The sequence below is a fragment of the Cupressus sempervirens genome, chromosome 7 (genome assembly GCF_028749045.1).
Source record: "Cupressus sempervirens isolate cs-2001-9-10 chromosome 7, ASM2874904v1, whole genome shotgun sequence".
Lineage (NCBI taxonomy): Eukaryota > Viridiplantae > Streptophyta > Pinopsida > Cupressales > Cupressaceae > Cupressus > Cupressus sempervirens.
In genome coordinates, this window is record NC_143124.1 from 773,929,938 (window position 1) to 773,952,979 (window position 23,042).

General features: G+C 32.5%; 1 protein-coding gene across 1 annotated transcript; it reads right to left on the minus strand.

The window, feature by feature from the left end:
* Positions 1-20,390: 20,390 nt before the first annotated feature.
* LOC149549607 (L-type lectin-domain containing receptor kinase IX.1-like) lies at positions 20,391-20,947 on the minus strand. Its single transcript, XM_089794348.1, has 2 exons — positions 20,784-20,947; positions 20,391-20,709 (listed from the first exon to the last, which is right to left on the minus strand). Exons 1-2 carry the CDS (start codon positions 20,945-20,947, stop codon positions 20,391-20,393), a joined length of 483 nt encoding a protein of 160 aa, XP_089650474.1.
* Between the last annotated feature and the right edge of the window lie 2,095 nt (positions 20,948-23,042).

Sequence of the window (23,042 nt, forward strand, 5' to 3'; positions counted from 1 at the left end):
AATTGTAACCCTAGCCCTAGCACTAACCCTAACCCCAACCCTAACCCCACCCCTCATCCTAACCCTAACACTATATATAATGCTAATCCTAACTGTAACACTATATTTAACTCTAACCCTAACACTATTTCTAACCCTAACCCCAACCCTAATTCTAACCCTAAATCTAACCCTAACTCTAACCCTAAATCTAACCCTAACTCCAACTCTATCTCCAATTTTAATTGTAACTCTAACTTGATCCCTAACTCTAACTCTAATTCTAACCCTAACCCTAACCCTAACCCTAATGCCAACCCTAACTCTAACTGTAACCCTTGTGCTAACCCTAGACCTAATTCTAACCCTAACTCTATCTCTAACCCTTCTTCTAACTCTAATTCTAACTCTAACTCTAGCGTAAACCCTAACTCTAAATCTAACCCTAACCCTAACCCTAGCTTTATTTGTAACTTTAATTCTAGCCCTAACACTAATTCTTGCCCTTACCCTAACCCTAAATTTAACTCAATCTCTAACCCTAATTATATTTCTAACCCTATTTCTAACCCTAACCCTAATCCTAACTCTAACTCTAACTGTAGCTCTAATTCTACCCCTAACCCTAACCTATATATCCCTAACTCTAATCCTAATTCTAACCCTAAATCTAACTCTAACTCTAATGCTCATTCTAATCCTAACTCTAATTCTAACCCTAAATCTATCTCTATCTCTTACCGTAACTCTAACTCTAACTTTATCTCTAATTCTAACCCTATCCCTAATTCTAACCCTAACTATACCTCTAACTCTAACTCTAATTGTATCCCTAACCCTAACATTAACCCTAGCCCTGACTCTAACTCTAAACCTACCCCTAATCCTAACCTTAACAATATATATAACTCTAACTCCAACCCTAACCCTAATCCCAACCCTAACTATAACCCTAACCCTAAATCTAACTAGGTAACTCTAACCCTAACCCTAACTCCAACTCTATCTCTAACTTTAACTCTAACTTGAACTGGAACTCTAACTCTAATTCTAACCCTAACCTTAATCTTGTCCCCAATTCTAACCCTAGATCTAACTCTAGCTCTAACTCTTATACTAACACCAACACTATCACTACCTCTAATTTTAACTCTAAATCTAATTGTAACCCTAACCCTAATGCTAGCCCTGATGCTAACCATAACCCTGACACTAACCCTAACCCTAACTCTAACCCTAATTCTAACCCTAACATTATTTCTAACCCTAAATATAACCCTAACCCTAACTCTAACTCTAACTCTAACCCTAAGTATTTTTATAACCTTAACCGTAACTATATTTGTAACCCTGATTCTAATCCTCGCCCTAATTCTTACCCTTACCCTAACCCTAACTCTAACTCTAATCTTAACTATATCTGTAACCCTAATTCTAACCCTAACCCTAATCCTAATTCTAACTCTAATTCTAAACCTAACCCTACCTCTAACCCTAAGCCTAAGCCTAGCCCTCACCCTAACAATAGCTCTAATTGTAACTGTAACCCTAACAATAACTGTAAATCTAATCCTAACTCTAATTCAAACCCTATCCCTCACCCTAATTTTAATCCTAACTCTAACTCTAACCCTAACCCTAACACTAACACTAACCTTATCCATAAAAATAACTCTACCCCTAACTCTAACCCTAAATCTAACTCTACCATAATTGGACTCTAACTTTAATCCTATCTCAAACCTTAACCCTAACCATAACTCTAACCTTAACCTTGACTCAAACCCTAACCCTAACCCTATCCCCTCTATAACCCTAACCATAACCATAATGATAACTCTACCCCTAACCTTAACCATGAGCATTACTCTAACCCTAACCTTGACCATAAACATAACTCTACTCCTAACTCTAACCCTAATTCTAACTCTACCATAATTGGACTCTAACCCTAACTAGAAGCATAACTCTAACCCTAACCTTAACCATGAGCATAATTCTAGCTCTAGATCTGACTCTACCATAATTGGACTCTAACTCTAACCCTAACCTTAATTTTAATCTTGACTCAAACCCTAACCCTAACTCTGACCTTAACCTTGATTCAAACCCTAACCCTAACCCTAACCCTAGCCTTACTATAACCCTAACCCTAATCATAACCATAACCATAACTCTAACCCTAACATTAACCATGACCATAACTCTAACCCTAACCTTAACCATAAACAAAACTCTAATTTGAACCTTAACCATAATGATAACTCTAACCCTAACCTTAACCATGAGCGTTACTCTAACCCTAACCTTAACCATAAACATAACTCTACCCCTAACTCCAACCCTAATTCTAACTCTACCATAATTGGACTCTAACCATATCCCTAACCCTAACTATAAGCATAACTCTAACCCTAGCCTTAACCATGAGCATAACTCTAACTCTAGATTTGACTCTATCATAATTGGACTTTAACCCTAACCCTAACCTTAATTTTGATCCTAACTCAAAACCTAACCCTAACTCTAACCTTAACCTTGATTCAAACCATAACCCTAACCCTAACCCTAGCCTTACTATAACCCTAACCCTAATCATAACCATAACCATAACTCTAACCCTAACCTTAACCATGACCATAACTCTAACCCTAACCTTAACCATAAACATAACTCTAATCATAATCTTAACCATAACTCTAACAATAGCCATAACCATAACTCTATCCTTGACCTTAACCATAGCTCAAACCCTAACCCTAACTCCAACCCTAACCCTAATGCTAACCCTAACCCTAATTCTATCCCTAAGGTTAACATTAACTATAGTGGTAACTTTGCTCCTAACCATATATCTACGTATGACTTTAACATTTTACATTACAATATCCCAAAAATAAAATATATATTTTTAATCTAAATTAAACTCCTTATATTAAATTTAAAAAAAAAAATTGAATCATAATTTTATAGTAACTTCATACAACTCTAATTAAAAATTAATTAACAATTTTATAGTAACCTTATCAAAATAAAAAATAAAAAGTAAATATTTTTCCTATTGCGCCGCGACTACCACTAGCTTATATATACCTCTATATATATTATGTCGAGAGTAATCATTCTTGAGGCACCTATTTTTATTTTCATAAATCCCAACTTCAATTAAAATAACTTTGGGATTAAATAAAAATAGGCGCCTCGAGAATGATTACTCTCGGCGTAATATATATAGAGGTATATATAAGCTAGTTTAATTTCATACAATGTCACTTTTCCTTATACTAAATATTAATGTCTCTAACACTTTCAATTATAATGTACATCCACAATATTTTTTGTCACAAAATTAACAATATTATTCTTTATGGGTGCATGTTTTCCCCTTCCCCACAATGCTTCCTTATGATAATTTTTTTTTTTGACAAGATGATATGGCTTGCATTAATTAACATGTAGTTGGAATATGGTGACTCAATCTTATCATGCTTTATTGGTTTTTTATTTATGCATTCTTAGAAGATGCTAAATGATACCAAATCTTCAACAAGGATAGACTTTGGACTAGAAAATAGGAAGTTTGTTTTTTGGGCTTTATTCTCTTTGCTTTGTTTTTATGCAAGATTTATTCATAAAGGAAGTTTCTAAATAAATTGTTGATACATTGAATGTAAATGCTCTAGAAACTATTTCCTTTTGTATGAAAACTCTATAAATACAATGAGTTGTTGAATAGATGTAAGAGAGAGATGACAAGTTATTTGCATAGGGTTATGTTGCCAGATTTTTGATAGAATGGAGCAACATGTAAATCTCTATGTGAAGGCTGAAAATTATATTAGCTTGATGGTTTGGAGGGTGGGGTTTTTACATGAAAAGGTTTTCCTCACATATATCTATGTTCTCTATTATGTCTCATTCTTCTAGTTTCATGGTTGTAGAATAATAATCTATATGTCCTAATCTTGCTGAAATTTAGTTAGATGGGTAAACGGCATTCACTTTCCTTTAAGGTATTAATTATGGGAAATCAACTATGCCTATTTTTTCTTTTATGGCATAGTAGTATGCACTTGTATTTTCTGATTAGAAGCTATTCAAGGAAATATTGTAAATAGGATGTGCATACTAATCTCAAATGACTTTCTGGGGTGCTCTCATATCCCTTCAATTTGTATCAAAGCTCAGTTTTGTGAATCACATGTTGCTTCCATGTGAGGATTCATAAAGTTTTTGGTTCTAGGTATTTCTTCTATTAATATTTCTTAGCTTGCAAAGCTTGAAGAAGTTTTTTTTGAAGAAACTCACTGATAATTGTTCCATTGATGAGTGAAAGTCCTGTAGTTGAATTAGTTTCTCAGGAGACAATAGACTTTTCTTGAATAATGATGAAGATAGAGAAAATAGAGTTGGTCAGGTTGAAATGACATTGATCTAGAAATCTTGGTTGACAACTGAAATTCATGATGCATTGGTATTGGAAGATGTCTCTTTTGTTACCTAGAACGCATATATGCTATGGAGTTGATTTTTGGATTATCTAGAAGCTCCTAAATGGCCTATCCCTAGTAGTGGTTATGGAATTAATTGGTCGAAAAGTTAGCCTTGAGGTCTTGTACTATATTCTCATCCTGGATGCTTATACATGCATGGCTTGGATTCTTGCTCGTTAGATATGAGGGGTTTATAGTTTTTCCTTACAGATCTATGACAATGCCTATCTATGAAAATCCATTATTCTAGATTCAATTGTTTGGCATTTTTTTAATACTTTTGAATCTTTTAGATGACAAGTGGGTGTGGATGTGCAAGGTTTTTCTTAAACACAATATTTTTGTAGGTTTGCATGCTAAATCAAAAACTTGCGGTTTATTATGTATCTATTGAAGAGCTATTTTATAGACTCTATTTCATTTAGGGTTTCACTAGATTAGATAGTTTTAGTTCTACACACATGCATTCTTTGTGCATGGTGAGAGGAGTTGTGTTTCTTTCTATTCATGGAGATGTTGGTGCATGATCAGTCACTCAACATTTTTATGGTGATTGTTTTTTGGATCCCTAGACTATGGTGCTTGATGTGTACATAATTGGCAAATCTAATTTATGCTTGATTTGGTATTTGAGTACTTGGAGAGTCACTTATGGAATCATATAGCATGGTGAGTTTCCTAGTGTGGAGATCTTGGTTTCACTCAGTGTGATTTGTGGATCTAGATTATTTTCATATTTGAGGGATGGTGTGTCATATGCTTAGGTAACTTGGTATCATGTTTTAGTGGGAGCTTTAGTAGTTTCTATATTTTTCCATCACATTGTGATGGATGATCTTCTTTAGTGTTGCGGATGTTGGAGGATGCCTTAGATCATGTTACTATAGAAAGATCTTTCACATTTTTTGGTTCACTAGTTAGAAATGGTATCTTCATATGATTGGAGATGTTGACATCTTTAGGATTCAAGGGGTCCATGATAGAGATGTTGTTTATGCTTTTATGTCATAGTTTTCTATTTATTACCAAGTTAGAGTTGTGACATGATACAGTTATTTGATATGATCACATGGAACATGTTATCTCTTTGAAGGAGATAGTTTAGATCATTATGTCATGTTTATGTTCCTAATTCCATGGTTGGAGCTTTGAAATTAATCTTGATTTAGTTTCTTTGTATTGAGTTCTTTGATCATTTGATTGACACTTCATGATATTTCTATGTTGCAATGGAGTTTTGCATGGACTGATTGGTTATAGATGCTTGTGGATACTTGGAGACTTAGGTGAGGCTAGAGCTATCTTGATAAGAGAGACATGTTGTTGAGGTGTATACACTTAATTATATTTCAATAGAAAGCCTAAGGAGTCTACACCTTTTTTGGACATGAGTTCAATAGAAACCTATGATAAGATTGCTCTTGGATAAGTAAGTCACAAGGTGACTTGCATATCCTAGAGAAGCATTTTGATTCCCCTCTCTTGGCACACTTGATAGTTTATCACTTGAGAGGTATTGCCCAATGTTACTTTTAGGTGCTTTATATTTTCTTTCATATTCATGGATCTTGAGCTATAGTTAGATCATTCTAGAGGATTCATTGTGAGAGATGGGTAACATGATGATCTCCTTGAGGTGTATTTTCATTTATGATGACAATATGAGATGGTAGTGGGCTGATTTCCTGAAATGGGAAATGGAGTTGTTTGATCTTTTTTGAGAAGCTTACATCCATATAGATTCATGTTATCATGTTACATTTGATCTCTTGATGTTGAATAGTTTTGGATGTTGTTGTGGCTTTTCTCTTGGGGTTTTGAAGGAGATCATACTTTACACAAATGACATTTAGAAGTGTTTGTAGGAGGACATGCTACATGCTTATGATTTTTTGTGTTTCTCCTTGGTCTTGGTTATCTTTTTCGATATTTGGGTTTACATAACATTCTTTTTAAAGATTTATTGGAGCTAAGGTGTTGAGTTTTTTTGTGGTTATTTGTTATCACTTGTTCTTTGTTCCTTTTTGTGATGACAATATGATTCATTTATCTCTTTTATTTGTTGGAAGTGGAGAACATGGGAGAGTCATGGAGATTAGATGAGAGATATGTTTCTTGGACTATTTTCGCTACAAGATTTTTATATCTTGGTGGATGGTCCTTGGTACTACATGGTTAGACTTTCTTTGTGTTATTATAAGTAGACTTAGTATGCCTTTGATTTTTTAGATTTGACATTACCCATGCAGTGGGAGTTCTTGTATGTGTTTGGTAATCATTGACTAATTTGCACATAGAGCTTGAGGTTGCAGTTTATGTGTTTTTGAAGTAATTGATAGCAGCAAAAAGATGGGGGCTTGACTGCGAAGAACAAAAAGGATGATAAATTAGCCATAGGTAGCCTCCTAGTCAACTAAACAATACCAACTTTAAACTTCAAAAAAAAATCCATAGTTAGCTTAACATTACTATCCATCTTTAAACTAATATACATAGCAGACTATAAAATAAAATAACAGCCCTTATAAAAATCACTACTATATGTCCCCTTAAACAACATAAGCATAAAAACCCCATGGGGTACCAAGTTCATAGGTGTAATCACAATAACAATAGACACAAGACTAGCTACTCTCTTCCAGCCCATGACTATCATCCTTCTTAGGAACATCCTTATCCAAATCCTCCCCCTCTAATTTAATCATTTTGTTCAAGATGGTCTTTGATCAATCCGAAGCTAGAAACCCATAGATGAATCAAGTGGTCTCAATGAATTTTCAAAGGTTCTTCTCCACTTTGTTCAGCTACAAAAAATACAGGGTAGTGGCTATAGAGTGCATGACCTTGGTGGAAAAATCCACCAAGGTTTCAAACCTCTAATAGATAGAAGTTTGGTTGTCAGCCAGGTCCCTCGTGGATTTCTCTAGCCTTTCCACTCTCACCTTGCTATGGCTATGCTTGCCTTTCCTCCCAACACCTTTGGGGGTTTCTTTCCTTGGGGAAGTAATATCTTCCCCCCAAATTTTAGCCGGGGTAGCCTCGAGGGTGTTAGAAACATGGGAGTGGCTTATAGGGCTGGAGGTAGGTTTTGTGTCCTATGTCATTCTTCTTTTCAGTAGGTTGTAGTTTATGTGTTCGTTATGTTGTTGGCATGGATTTTCTAGTGTTGGATACCTTTGAGGTATGGGAGATTGGATGGGTTAGCATCTACTATAGATGGTATTTTCATTCTCATGGGTTTATTAGTTGAATGAGAGTAATTAGTTCGGTTGTTGTTCTATCTAATGTTTGGGTGAATGCACTAAGTTGGGTCACAATTCTAGGGAAGTTAATTTTGAGGAATGAGACCTCTTTAGAAATGGGTACTCGATTTGTTAGAATCAGGTACTTGTTATGTTTTGGGTGCCTGATCTATGTTCAAAAATTGGGCACCCAATTTTTGAATACAGATCAAGCACCCGAATCGTAATTTAAAAATCAGGTACCTAATTTTAAAAAAATATATAACCCATTTTTTGTGGGGTTTTTAGTCATTTTCATGCTCATTCGTGAATGGGAGCCTATTTTGTATTTTCTATTGATCCCCGACTATTGTTTTTCACTCCAACATGTATTTTGAATTATTTTATATTATTTAATTTAATTTTTTTTTAGTTTTTCACTTTACAATTCTATCAATTTATTTTTCTCACGTTTACTAGTTTTGTATATATGTAAAATTCTACATTTCAATTGTTAATAGTTTTATATTTAGATTAATTATTAATTTAAAATCTCAAAAAATTAAAATATCATCTTTTTTATAGTTAGATGCTCATTAAAATTTTTGTTTTGTAGATGTTCATTTAAATATTTCTATTTTAGATGTTTCAATATATTTAATTTATATGATCTTAATTTATGTTACATTGTCCTTAATTTATGCAACTAGAGCTAGATAGTAACATTGACCTTAATTTATGTACATCCTAATTGAACCCTATGTAATGCACATAATCTGAAATCCTTACTTCAATCGTACATCTAACTCTAAACCTTAAATGCCTAGCTCTAGATAACAAGTTAAGTTTCAAACCTTATATTCCTAACCCTACCATATGGACCCTAAATTGTAGATGTAAATATAAACTATGATGTTAACTTCCCATATCCATAACCTAACACTAGCCCTAACTAAGTTTTATGAATTCATACCCTAAAATGTTATTTTTAAAACTTAGCCATGTAACCCTAATCTTGTAGTTTAATGTGATGTATGCATGTTTGAATTGAATGTAAGTTTAATATTGTATGTAGATGTATTAAATTTATAACTTGATAAGTGTTGCACTCTCTCAATTATTCACATATGATCACATGTATGAATTGATAACATTATATGAAAAAATCAAGTAAGAATTTATTTTAATTTTTAAATAATAAATAATCAATCTTTATGTATTAAAATAAATTCTAAATTATATATCAGATAATAGATAAAAGAAATTTACCTAAGTTATATGAAATGATCTAGAGCTATGTGCCTCTGTGTGTGTGTGTGTGTGTGTGTGTGTGTGTGTGTGTGTGTGTGTGTGTGTGTGTGTGTGTGTGTGTGTGTGTGTGTGTGTGTGTGTGAAAACAACTTGATTCATATTCAATATAATAAACTCAAAAATTTCCTCTATCACCTCGAATAGGCCCCTAGGACATGGTAAGACATTATAGATCCATGAACCTATACATTTATTTAGATTTTGCTAATGTCACAAACTGATTTTTTTGCCTATATTTTACATGTAATGTAATAATGAAAATTTTCTTTTTAGCTAAAATATATACTAAACATCTAACACAAAATTTTTACTCAAAGGTAGAATTAGGAAGATCTAATTATACTCTATCACCATAAACCTTAATCTTATCAAACCTGATCACAAATATTAAATCATAATGGTAAACAAGGTACACAATCTTAATAGTAATCGTGACATATACCTAAACCATTATCCTAAGCCTAACCCTATTAAAAATTGTTAACTTCAACCATAAAAATAATTATATTCTTAAGTCTAACCTCAACCTAACCATAACTATACAATAAAAATTTAAACCCTAAACATAAAACTAAGTACAATGTACTTCCTTCCCTTAAAACAAAAATTTTAATTCTAAACCCTAGATTCACGTAACTCTAGTCCTAAGCCCAACTCTAATCCTAACATTAACTAAAACCCTAATCCTAAGTTCAATCATAACCAAATCCTTAACACAACCTTAGTCTTAATTATGACATAAACCTAGACTCTCTTAAATTCTATTGGTGATTTTGAATAAGTCATGTTTTCCTTCCACATCAAATGTATACATTACAATCCAAAAATATAATTAAACCATATATATATATATATATATTTAAATATTCTATTGCTATCTAAAATTAAATATAATATTGAAATAAATATATTGTGAAAAGGTGATATTGCAATAACTATAATTTTAAATATTTAATAAATTTAAATCTAAATCTAAATCTAATTTTGATATAAATATCTACTCAATAAAAATTAAAAATAAAAATTTAATGTATTTGATAAAAATATTAATTAATAAAAAATAAATTCAATACAATTGAAATCATAAAATTGATTGAAATTATAAATATGTTGAACTCTTAGATATTTAATTATTCATTTCAAATAATAAAATACCTTCAGCATAAACATTGTCCACACATAATTATAGTTATAAAAAAATTATATTACAAAAAATATTTCATTATTCAAAATGTTAACCCTTTTCCATAATTCTAAAAGTGAAATTATTTCGAATCTTCCTTGGAATAAATATTTTGAAATTTATAGTTCTCATATATTTTGAATAGAAATTTCTACAAATTTGATATAGCTATTGTAACTATTATTAAAGGCTTATTGCTTGAATCAAATTTCATAGTGAAAAACTACATGCATTATTTCTAATTCAAAAAGACTTGTGAGCTTGCAATCGAGTCCATCAAGCTCTACCCTAGCTATCTCATGTTACATGTCCTTAGCCCAATAAATGGAAAATGGCAAATTTTTAATGCACTAAATTGTAACCTTGATTCTAAATGGAAAAATTTTAATAAAAAATTTTAAATCCTAAATCTTAACCAACATATATTAAGGCTCAATCTAGTAAAACCTAATTTTATAAATGTTAACACTTTAGAACACTTTTATAAAGTCAATGCACAATCATAACACTAACCTTTCTAAAAACACTTCTAATCCTTAGCCTAATCAAGTGACCATAATCTAAATATAATTTGAATCTTAATCCATACCCTAACCATAACCTATGCTTTATAGTTATGTGTGTATATGATGTCCATAGTGTTTCTTTAATCCAAATATATTCTCTCCTCTTTTTGTTATATTCAAGTAGTTAAAGATGTATTAGATGTAAATTTATATGGTTTTAAATATGTATTTATATTCATATTTTAGATTTATTTTATTAAATAGTAATTTTGTGAATTTTTATGTTGGTTACATATATGCATATTATATTTGATGGACCCACCCCCACCCCCACCCCACCCCACCCTCACCCAATCTATCTCCACCAAGACCTCCACCCCCACCTCCACAATGACAAAGTCCTCCTTGACCACCTACCCCTAAGGATCTAGATGAGAGCATGAGGCGTAACCTTCGTGACCTCATGAAAGATATTAAAACTATTAGACATAAGGCCCTTCCCCCTCTTACATACTTCACCTTGTAGATAGCATGTAAGTCATTGCATGCTCTATTGAGCATTCAGATAGTGATATAGATAGCTTTAGACTATGGAGGCAAAAGATGTTTGCTTTCTATTCTCACAGCCTATCCTATAGAGAGGTCCATTAGTTGAAAATTTAAAAAAGTCATTTTTAAAGATATTTTGTAAACCCTAAGAAAGGTCTTCAGATAAGTGAGAAGAAGCCTCACATATCTATTAGATGGTGCATGCATCCTCAAATATCAAACCACTTTTGGGAGTGATGGTGGATGGTATTTGACCATCTACAACATGCAAATCTTAAGGCCCCATGTACTTTCTTACGAAACTATGGGCTGAGTTTGAATTGAGTTTGAAACTTAATTATTTTGACATTAAAGAATTTTAGGGGGTTGGTAGAAGGATTCCTCAATATAGGTCTAGGGAAAAGATTAATGATAATACGAGGAATCATAGATGTCCTTAGCCTCTTGTTCCTCTCATGCTAGTTATCTTGGTGCCTCTCCATTATCAAGTAGTGTCATCTTCTCTTACTTAATTGAGTGCTCTTTCAGGCAATTTAGTAGACTAGTGGATGCAAGAAACAGATATTCATCCACTTGGACACATTTTTACAAGGTGTGGAGGTATATGCAAAGGCCCCAGGGTGATGCTAATGTAGCATAGGATGGTTATGATGCCGAGGGCACTAATTTTGATGATGAGGCATATGCTACTCATGGTGGTGGTAATGATGAGATTGATGTTGAATCATTTGTTGACCTTCTTTGTGGAGAGGGAGAGAGTTAGGAGAAGTAGGTAAAGTTTTAATTAAAATTTATAAATTACATAATTGTATTAACCATATTAATGTATGTTGATTTTCAGTTAACAAAGAATGGATGATACTATTCCTCCTAGCAAGCAGTATTGTCTTTTTTTAAGACCTTCAGATGTTGGCATCCCTCATACAGCATAAACTTTGAATTACACTATAAATAATGTACATTGGAACTTGAATTTAATAACATGTGCTCATATATTCTTTTTATTTTATTTTGTTGTGATTGTCATCTGTTACATAGTCTAATGCTTGTACAAGTCTTGATCCATCAACCATTGAGGCACAACCTCAAATACCTATTGTATTTTGGTTTTACAAATAAGAAATAGATGGTACTTATCCATATAGACCTCAATATAGTCTATTTTTTACTCCTTCAACTTTCAGCCATCATGGTACTATATCTCTAGACACATCTGTGACATTGGTTACTAATCACGCATGATATATACATACATACATACATACATACATTTGTTTTTATTTCAAAACAATGTAGTGTAAATTGTGTACTTTTTAATTTACATACTTTGTTATTCATGTATGTATAATTTTGACTCAAGGTTTATGTATCCATGATTTTAGGACTATGTCACCACGAGTGTTGCTATGACTACAGGACTAAGCCAGATGCAGGTACAGACATCATCCTTTTAGGTCAATATTACGATTTATGCATAGCTCATTATGATCATTATCAAGTTTTAAAAAAAATTGTATTCTATTACAAGACCTCACCACTGCCACATTTGGTAGCTTTGATAGTGCACCTCCTCCTATTATAGAGGGACATCTATATCATGTGGTACTATTCTAAATAATTACTAAATATTTTAATTTATTTGCAAGCTAGATTTTGGAACTCATTTCAATTTATATTAGATACATACATATTGTATTCCCATGATGTGACACACGATGCCCCACAGGATGTCCTACATGATGAGACACGTCCTGTTACACAAGATGATCCATTTGAGTCCTCTTTGCGTAGAGTAAAGAGGGATGAAGATTAGATAGATTAGGTCTTTTGGTACCTTTAGATTGTCTTTTTATGACACATATTGTTTATTCTGATACTCTTTTTATTAGGACAATTAATTATATTATATATATTTTTGACTTCATAGATCATGTTATGACATGTTAGACTATGTTATATATTTTTATACCTTAGATTATCATGCTAGTGTATCCAATATAGATTATTATGTTATCATGTTGTAAGTATGAACCATTTCTTTATTGTGACATATTTTATTCATGTTGTGAAACATTTTGTTAGTATATGGTACATGAACAATAATTTTAATAATTTTAGTTAAATATAGGAACATTAATTTAAACATGTTTGGACGTAAAAGTAATGGAAAAATATCGAAGGTCATTACTTCAATTGAAAAAGAACTTAATATCAAGTGCACACGTTTAAATTTCAAATAGAAGGGAACTCCTATATTTTACACAATTAAACTCATATATTATTTAAAAAGGTGAACTCATATAAATTTAAAACAAGTGAAGTCATATATTTGTAACACAATGTGAAGGACATAAATATAAGTGAACTCCTATTTTTTAATATTTACAACATTCTCCAGTTTAAAAATAAAAAATTGGTTCAAAACATTTCTTGAAATGAGGTCCTACAAAATAATTTTTTATAAAATATACACAATTTGAAATGTTAATAAAAGCATAAATTAATAAGAGCTATCTATATTGTGTAAATATGTTTAATGTATGTACTCACTATGTGTAATTACACAAGATGTTGATGTTGGATCCACCTTAAAAATTTAAATTTGCATAAGTTGTACTTGGCACCTAAATAAGAGGTATATATAAGTTGTCTAATTTTTTTATTGACAACACATACATATATTTAAATTATATAAGTACATGTATAAAAAGAGCACAAAAAAAAAAACTTACATATGTGTATTTTGTAGTCATCCCACTATACCATCTACATCCTCTCTCTTTTGCAATGCATCTATGATTGTCTCATGCTCTTCCATTGAAATTTTCCATAATACCTTATTGGTAAGTCTCCCTTTGTATCTTTATAATTTGATATTTTTTGCCACAACCAAATGAGAATAGTGTAAAATCTTCTTTTCTGATTGATAGTTTTCAAATGTTGGTAAACCATTTCTTCTTGTTAGGTATGGATGTAGCCAGGTGCAAGCTACAATTATAGGCCCAATTGGATACTGAAAACCATCATCATCTACTTGATGATGTATCAATTTTTTCTTAGGATCCACACATCTAGCTAGCCAATACTCAATGTGTTCATCATTATCATTAGTGCAATAACAACATAAACATGTCCTCCAAGATAAGATAAAGTACATGTAAACAATTTAATCACATGTGTACACAAATAAATAATATATTAATGACATGTACTTGAATTATATTAATGAGACATGTACATAAATAAATAATATAAATTCAAGCATGATGAAAACAAAATTTATTTAAATTGTGCATACTAGGTTGTATGAGGTCTGAAATACAACTATAGTCTCTCCTAGTCCATATAGTCCAAGTATTAGAATCCAAACTCCTGAATGAATGTCATATAAATGACTCACTAATTGTGTCATAGTCATATCTTGAAAGGATATTTTTCTCTTCAACTAGGTAGAAGAAATATTTGATTGTAGAGTTCTGACTTGATCCTATGTATGAATATTTGTTACACCATTCCACAATCTTGTGCATTTTTTAATTTGGCTTTTTCCTCAAGTTTTAATTTATCTATGCAAAGGGCTCTCTTCATGCATACACCAAAACCATCATGTTCTCCTTTACCATGTCCAATTTCAAAAAAACTCCACACATGTTCGATATTAGTTTGCCCATGTGTCCTACACAACCAATAGAACATTCTAGCATTCTTGAATTGTCATATACAATTATCAAACCACATGCAATGTTGTGTCATTTTAATTTGTGTCTCTTTTAAATTATCATAAAAGACCTTGAAACAATATTGGATAAACTCAAATGAATGAAGTTTATTATCACTCATATAGAAATGGTACTCTCTCAATATTTTTCAATCCTCTTCTATACTATTAGGTACATGCCTATAAACTATATGAACAAAAAATGCTACTTGCACTAAATTGTAATATTGTGCTTGTACCTTGTCTTGTAGAGCAACTATGTAGTTCTCTATAAAATCAACAACTAAAAGTATAGTACCAATTAGAAATGTACTCTTACATATGAGAAATTTTCCATTAAGCCATCTATCATATTAAGAGTGTTTAACATATTTTGGTGTGATCACACTCTTAGACTCATCCATAAATGCATGACAACTAACTTTATCTGTAACTAGATAAAACTTTATTCCAATCTTCTCGTCCTTCAATGGATATTCAATAGTTTTGAATCTTTTTACATCAACTAATTACTGTCCAAAAGTAGTCAAATAATTTTTATGCAAACATTTATCTCACGAAGAAAGATTGCCACACATATCACATGTACTAGAAAACATGCATTGAAAAAAAAAAATTTGTTATTCAGTGGCTTACAAAAAAAAACCTAATATGAAATCCTTTGTAGTTTTATGTGGTATTTTTATACCACATTTCTATAAAATTTCTTTACTATTTATGGTACCATGTATAGATCAAAATACATCATAATGGTAACAAAATTGAACATGATTTTTACAACAACATGTGATTCTTCCCTTGTTAATCCTTACATACCATGGTTTACACTTTTCAAAAGATTTTTTGCTAATGGTAATAGTTAACACCTTATCATCAAAGTTTTTTTTGAATAATTTAGTTTGAGTCATGTCCTAAAGGTGTTTAGGATGTGGATCACATATTTTTGAGACAACTCTCAATTTAAGAACATATCTTGAATTAGGTCATACTCTTGTATTATCATGCCAAAAAATTTCAACCAAACATTTGACTTCACTAGTAACTTTCATATCAGATCTTGGGAGTCTACCACTAGAAGTCCACAAACCATTTGCTGGATCACATTCAAAGTTAACCCTTCTCTTTACAACTATTTCTAAAGTCTTACAATTCACATTAAGATATCCACTTATGTTACTAATCAATCTTTTTTTAGTAGTTGATTTGTTAACTAAAGTTTTTTTTTATTGCTCATCATGTTGCATTCCTATCTTTAGAGCGACCTCTCTTTCTGATAACATCAAAGGCACTAGAAATAGTGGATACAACTTGTTTTAAAGGGTCATTTTTATTCTTGAATTTTGTATACATTCCTAACCTTTTTATTTACTTTTTGCATTTTAGACATTTTAATTAGTTGCAATATCAACTAACATTGAAACCCAAATTTCATATTATAAAAAAAATTTCTATATAATCTATTAGCATTTTTCCTAATTGGTCTCAATGAAACCAATCCATGAAGATTATCTAGCACAGCATTATAAAAATGAAAATTATGTTTACACACTTCAGTATCATTTTGACATTTTTATTCACTAATTGGTGCTTCTATGTCTACATTCATATCATTGTTATTTTCAATTGGCATTTCATTTTTTATGTTATCTGGACTTGGAATCTTATTTTCAATTTTTCTCAGTATTTGTTTTGGGGCTTGCATTTCCTTTGGAGTTTGTTGTGCATGATCATTTGGAAATATATTGTCATGAAGAAAACCTAAATCATTTAAATTGTAACCTGCTTCTATAAAATCACCAATTTCATCATGAGAAAAAATTTGAGGATTTGGAGGCACACCTATATTGCATTTTTGTTTAGAATGCGCACCTAAATCTCCTTCTATTGGGTTCTCTTCTTTAGCCCTTCATCCATCATGTTATCCTCAATATTTTTCTCTTCAAAAACATCGCTCAACTATCTAATTCTTTGGCTTCTCTCTCATTGATGTTGTGCTTCATTCTCTTTGTTTGTTGCAATCTGCTCATTTTTCAAAACTTTAATTTTATCCTTTCTTCATTTTTTTGATCCCATGTTTGCACCAGTTTTGAATTCAAATCAATAGCTTGCAAATTGTAGAAGATGACAAGAAAACATAATAATTACAACTGAAATTCATTGTTGTAGCTCAAAACTATCATTCAATCATTGCAATGATTGATAAGTGCTTTGTGGAGGATCTTTTGGGGCCCAATGGGTATTTAAGAATTGGGTACCCAATTTTTAAATAATCGAGCACCCAATTTTAAATCAGGCACTTGATATTTAAACAATCAGGTACTATATTCTAAATTGGGAACCCAATTTTTAAATAATTAGGTACTTAAATGTTTAAATATTGGGTGCCTAATTCCCATAATGGCTAAATTAGAATTGAGCACCCAATTTTAGAATTGCAAATCAAGTGCCTGATTCTAATGCCATAGGTGGGTTTTTCCTTTTGCATTAGATTTTGCCTTGGGGAAAGGTGTGGCATAGGCTTGGCGTGACCAAGCTTGTGCTTTTATGAACCAAATTTTGACGAAGGAAATTAATAGACAATTTTAGAGATTGCCATAATTTTTATACGGTCATCCCCATTCAATTTTTTGACAAAACAAAAACCCATTATAGGTCTTACTATTATGATTTCAAAAATGTAAATTGTATAGTGTTATGAGTTTATTTGCTATTTTTGCATTATTTATCTATTAAAAAGTGTCTGTTAAACATAAACAAAAGTCAAATTCACTAAAAAATTTAATATCCTTTTAAATTGTTCATATTTCTTAAATTAATTAACATGTCTTCAATCTTCACACAATTCTTTTGAATTTAAAAAAATTCAAAAAAGTTAAATTTTGATTAAATTATGTTGTCCATACATGAGAGGTTTTAGAAATTATCTTAATCGTCAATTAAAAGTTATTAAAAAATATTCATTAAAAAATTTAACAAAATTATTCTTATCAATCTTTGGTGTGTTAGGTAACTTCATTTAAAATGATTCATAGAAATTCATTTCGTTGTGTCAAATTATGGTGTTTGTACATAGGTGTGGTATGGTCCTGAAACATGCATTTTGAAAAAGTGGTTTTTAAAGATCCATACCAAAAACATAATCTATCATATGGGTATACAAATAAATTACATATTCATAAAGGAGATTCCAAGCACTACAATTTTTATTTCTAATTTTTTTTTACATTTAATCTCTAAATCCCTCAAATTTTTGGCATCAAGTGACAATATATTTCAAAAATAGGAAAAACATTTCCTCTTTTTTGCCAAAATTAAGACCCAACTTCTTGCACTAACTTGTTTTATCTTGTTTTCTAGAGAATTACTTCATAGTTGTGTTTGGGAAAGATGTTAATGTTTCTTGATGCTTTGGTATAACTCATGAGTGTAGTGGAGTGGTGGCAGTATTGCATAGCCTTTGTTATTACCGGAATCTTATGTTTGTGTTATCTAGACAGATGTCTAGTTGGAGCAAAAAAGCATACGCTAAGATTTATGTGGTTTCATGGATGACTATGATGATATAGTTTCATCAGTATGACTTGTGTAAGGTCTTCATCAAGTGAGAGATTGTTGGGAAATGGTGACTCAACCTTATCACACTTTATTGGTTTTTTATTTATGGATTTTTAGAAGATTTTGAATGAGACCAAATCTTCAACAAGGATAGACTTTGGAGCAAAAATAGATTCATTGTTTTGGGCTTTATTATCTTTGCAAGAGTTGTGCATAAAGGAAGTTTCTAAATAAGTTGTAAATACATTGAATGTAGACACTTTAGAAATTGTTTCCTTTTGTATGAAAAATTGATCAATACAATGAGTTGTTTAAGAGATGTAAGAGAGAGAGAGAGAGAGAGAGAGAGAGAGATGAGATGTTATTTGCATAGGGTTATGCTGGCAGATTTTATCTAGAATGGAGCAAGATGTAAATCTCCATATGAAGGCTGAAAATGTATTGTAACTTGTTGTTGAATAATACATTAGCTTGATTGTTTGGAGGGTGGGGTTTTTACCTAGAAAGATTTTTCCCACGTATATTTGTGTTATGTGTTCTCTATTATGTTTCATTCTTCTAGTTTCATGGTTGTAGAATAATAATCTATATGTCATAATGATACTGAAATTTAGTTTGATCGGTAAATTACAATAACTTTCCTTTAAGGTTTTCATTGTGGGAAATCAACTATGGTTGTTTCCATTTTTATGACATAGTAGTATACACTTGTATTTTTGTATTAGAAGCTATTCAAAGAACTATTGTATATAAGATTCGCATACTAATCTCAGATGACTTTATGGGGTGCTCTCATTTCCCTTCACTAAATTGTTTGTCATAGATTCTATTATGTATCTTGTCTAGTTGGACATATGATGGTGACACTTTTTTGGAGGTTTGGTTGTTGAACAACAAGCATAGGAGAATCATGTAGTATTTGTTATACACCCATAAGAATATTAATGTGAAATTCAACAATGATCAGTTCAGTTGAATGTGTATTATTTGCACTATTTTAAAGTTTATCTCAGTCAATGGCATCATTGCTAGTTATTACATTTGGATATCCATATGTGTTGATAAAATTAACATGAAAAAATATTTAACACATTATCATTTCACCAAATCTTATTCTAATAGCATTAAACATGTGATAGGAACTTCGATGCTTGCATCCCTTATTTATACTGAAACTTGTGCATAAAAGTTTTGTTATTTTGAAATTTTCTAACCGTGTTTGTAGAGAAAATTATAATATAAGTTAAGGAGGGTTTATAACAAATATATTAGAAAAAATAAAAATGGTATCTTCAATGGGCATCACATTATTGTGAAAGATGATATAATTTGCATGACGAAAGCACTAAAACGTTAAATGAAGCAACCAATGTAGCTATTGTTGAATGGAAACGTTGGATTCAATTTCTTTATTCAACTAAGTACATTAAATGGGAATAGAAATGTCTGTATCCTTGACCAGATTTTCCGAGCTACAAATTGGCATTCACATGAGAAGAAGACTAGGAAATCCCTGCGGTACTACAGTAAGAAGTCTCTCCTAAACCATAAGTCAAGCCCAAAAGCAAAAGGTTCACCAGAGGAGCCAATTCAGCTTTTATTTCCAATATCTCACTACTTGTTCCATCTTCGGTCTATCTCTCGGACCCGGGAGACAACATGACAAGCCCACCAATATTGGCTGCTCCGTTTGCTCAACATTGAAATTCCCATCAGGTATCTTATCTGTCGCATGTAAAATTCCCTGCCTTGCCTTCTGTGCCAAACCCATGATATTACCAAACTGGATTTGTGTTGCCTCAAACTATTGTCAACTGGTGGCCTTCCACAAGCAATCGCAAGTGCGAGCGCTGCCAAGCTATACACGTCAGATTCTCAACTGGCCTTTCCGATTCCGAGTGATTCGCGGTCCATATACCCAAAGGTACCAGTTGCTGGACGAGTGGTATACTCTTCCTTGGCCAGACCGAAATCTCCCAATTTGGCTCCGAATCTGAATCTAACATCACGTTGCTCTCCTTTGATGTCTCGATGTACAACACTCTCTGGACATTCCCTGTGAAGATAAAGGAGAGCAGAGGCTATCTCACTGTCTAGTCTATATCTTTGATTCCAGTGATGAAGAAGCTTATGTGGATTCCCAAAAATATATTTCTCGAGACTTCTATTGTGGAGAAATTCGTAGATAAGAAACCTGTCATCCATATGATGGAACCATTCCAAAATAAAAACATGATTGCTTAATATATTTTTTTGATATTTTTTTACCACTGAAATGGATTGGCCGTATAAAACATAAGAGAAGACAAATGCCGGCCATTGCGGCAACGAGTGGAAACAAATGAAGAGCTTTCGTTGCATTGCAAACGCACAAGACGATAAATCAAAAGCAAGTTCTTTTCATGGGAAATGGAGAAAGTGCGTATATCCATAGAAATCAATCCGCCTTCTATGGAATAGCCATGACCAAGATATGGTCAAAGGGAGTAAATGTGAACATGTTAATTAGCCGATTGCTACGGGATTCTTGGCTGGGAAATGTCCTGTCCAAGTCGGAATCCCATTCACGGGCCGGGTTATGATTTATTGCTGATTAACATTGCTTCGCTCGCAGAAACAAACAACATGATGCTTGCTCTGTAAGTTGTTTGCAGACACAGAGCTACTGTTGTCTTCATGCGTGACACAGAGCTACTCCCTCCACATCGTGGCAGACTGGCGCTAATCCTGAGGATTTTTGGACCTCCTTGAGAATGCTCTATAAAAATAGTGGTTATCCCTTTCTAACGCCCATTGGAACAAGTTAGTTTCGGGTCCAATATTCTATCTCTGCTAACAGTATTGACGGCTTCCTGTTTGTTGTATGTTTTTTGTTGTGGGCTTCGTGTTGTTGTTGGTACCATGAAGCCGCATGCTTGGTGAGGTCGTTTCTTAAGATCTTAAAATAAAAAATCTTATCCTATATAGTGATAACCAAAGAAATAAAAAAATTTCAGAATAAAAATTTTATTTTTATTGAATGTGTTACAATTTTGAAAATACAAAATACATTATAAAGAAAAACTAAAACCCTTAACATTGACTGCTGATCAAGAAAGATAATAAAAAATTCTAAATAATAACATGTAAAGAGATTGCATTAAAATCAGAATTTTGCATATTGTGCAACTTAAATAAAAATAGATAAAACCGATGTGTACGAAACTAACTACAACATAGAGTTTTATTAAGCATGAAATAAATTAATAAATATAAATTAAATTAGGATGACATGGATTAGAACTGAAGTCTACGATAGGATTAACGCATTGTAAATGCATCAAACATGCATGACTTGACTTGAGCGCTGAGAGGTGGTTGAACGCATGCAGTGAGCGGTGCATACGTATTCAAGAATGGATGCCTTCAGTTTCTGTTGGTTGGATGTAATCATGGCGCCCAAGGGTGTAATATGGAGATGTTTGTGCACATAGCAGAGCTAAGATGTTTGTAACCATCAATTTCAGTGATAAAAGGGTGTGAGAGCTTACCATTTACAATCACTTTTACCTCGTACTCTTTCTTGCCTTGATCGGAATCTGCACTTATCCTCTTCACAGCTACAACCTAGCTTGTCCGGGGTAGAGTGCCTCTATAAACCCTCCTAAAGCCGCCTTGTCCAATCACTTCATCTGAGTTGAAATTCTTTGCAGCGTGGCAGAGCTCAGCATATGAAAACTTGCGCACAAGCTGAACACCCATGGCAAGCTATTGGTCTAACTCCTCATCAATCATCATTGGCATTGAAGTTGTTAGAAGCATACAATATCTCAGCGGTTTCCTCCGAGTCACCACCGCCCTTGCCTCTTCCGGCACTTCTACAATTAATGCTTCCAATATACAAGGAAAATAATAATGACTACAAGAAAACCACTACAAAGAAAAATAATACCAGTAAGAAAACCAGTGCTTTTCACCAAAGAATCGCTAAAGCTTTGGTTTGGTTTTGGTGCTTGGCTTGGGTTTGAGTTTGGTACTGCGCTTGGGGTTGGGGCTGGGGCTGCACTTGATAACTACTGCTAAGAATTTAAGCAAGAAGGAAGGCATGAGAGGCTCACAATATTGATATTTTCTAAGACATACGCAACCAGCCTGAAGCAAGCATAGTGTTATACAGGCTGTATGCCATTACCGAAATCACAGAAGACAAGTTGCTTACATCGAAGACTTCTCCATTTGGACTACAAGGGAGATTTGTGTTGGCATGCGTAATTTCTACTGCTGCCAACCTTCAACCACTGCCAACCTTCAACCACTCACCGTCAAGAGTAATTGACCGCCCACTATCCACAACCCAGTCTGCCAACAACCTAGCCGTCCCAGCCGTTCCAGCCACAACATAAGCTGTTCACATTTAATTCAATGCAATATTATAACATATGTAATATGTTTTGTTTGTATTCCAAGTTCTCAGACCTCTATAAATGGAGGCTTAATGTAATGCATTTTAGCAAGGCAATAATGCAAAGAAGCAATAATATAAAGATT

Coding starts and splice junctions, on each gene's coding strand:
- LOC149549607 (XM_089794348.1), bottom strand. CDS start 20,947: ATGGATATACGCACTTTCTCCATTTCCCATGAAAAGAACTTGCTTTTG. Junction 20,710..20,783: donor ACGGCCAATCCATTTCAGTG/GTAAAAAAATAT, acceptor TATGGATGACAG/GTTTCTTATCTACGAATTTC.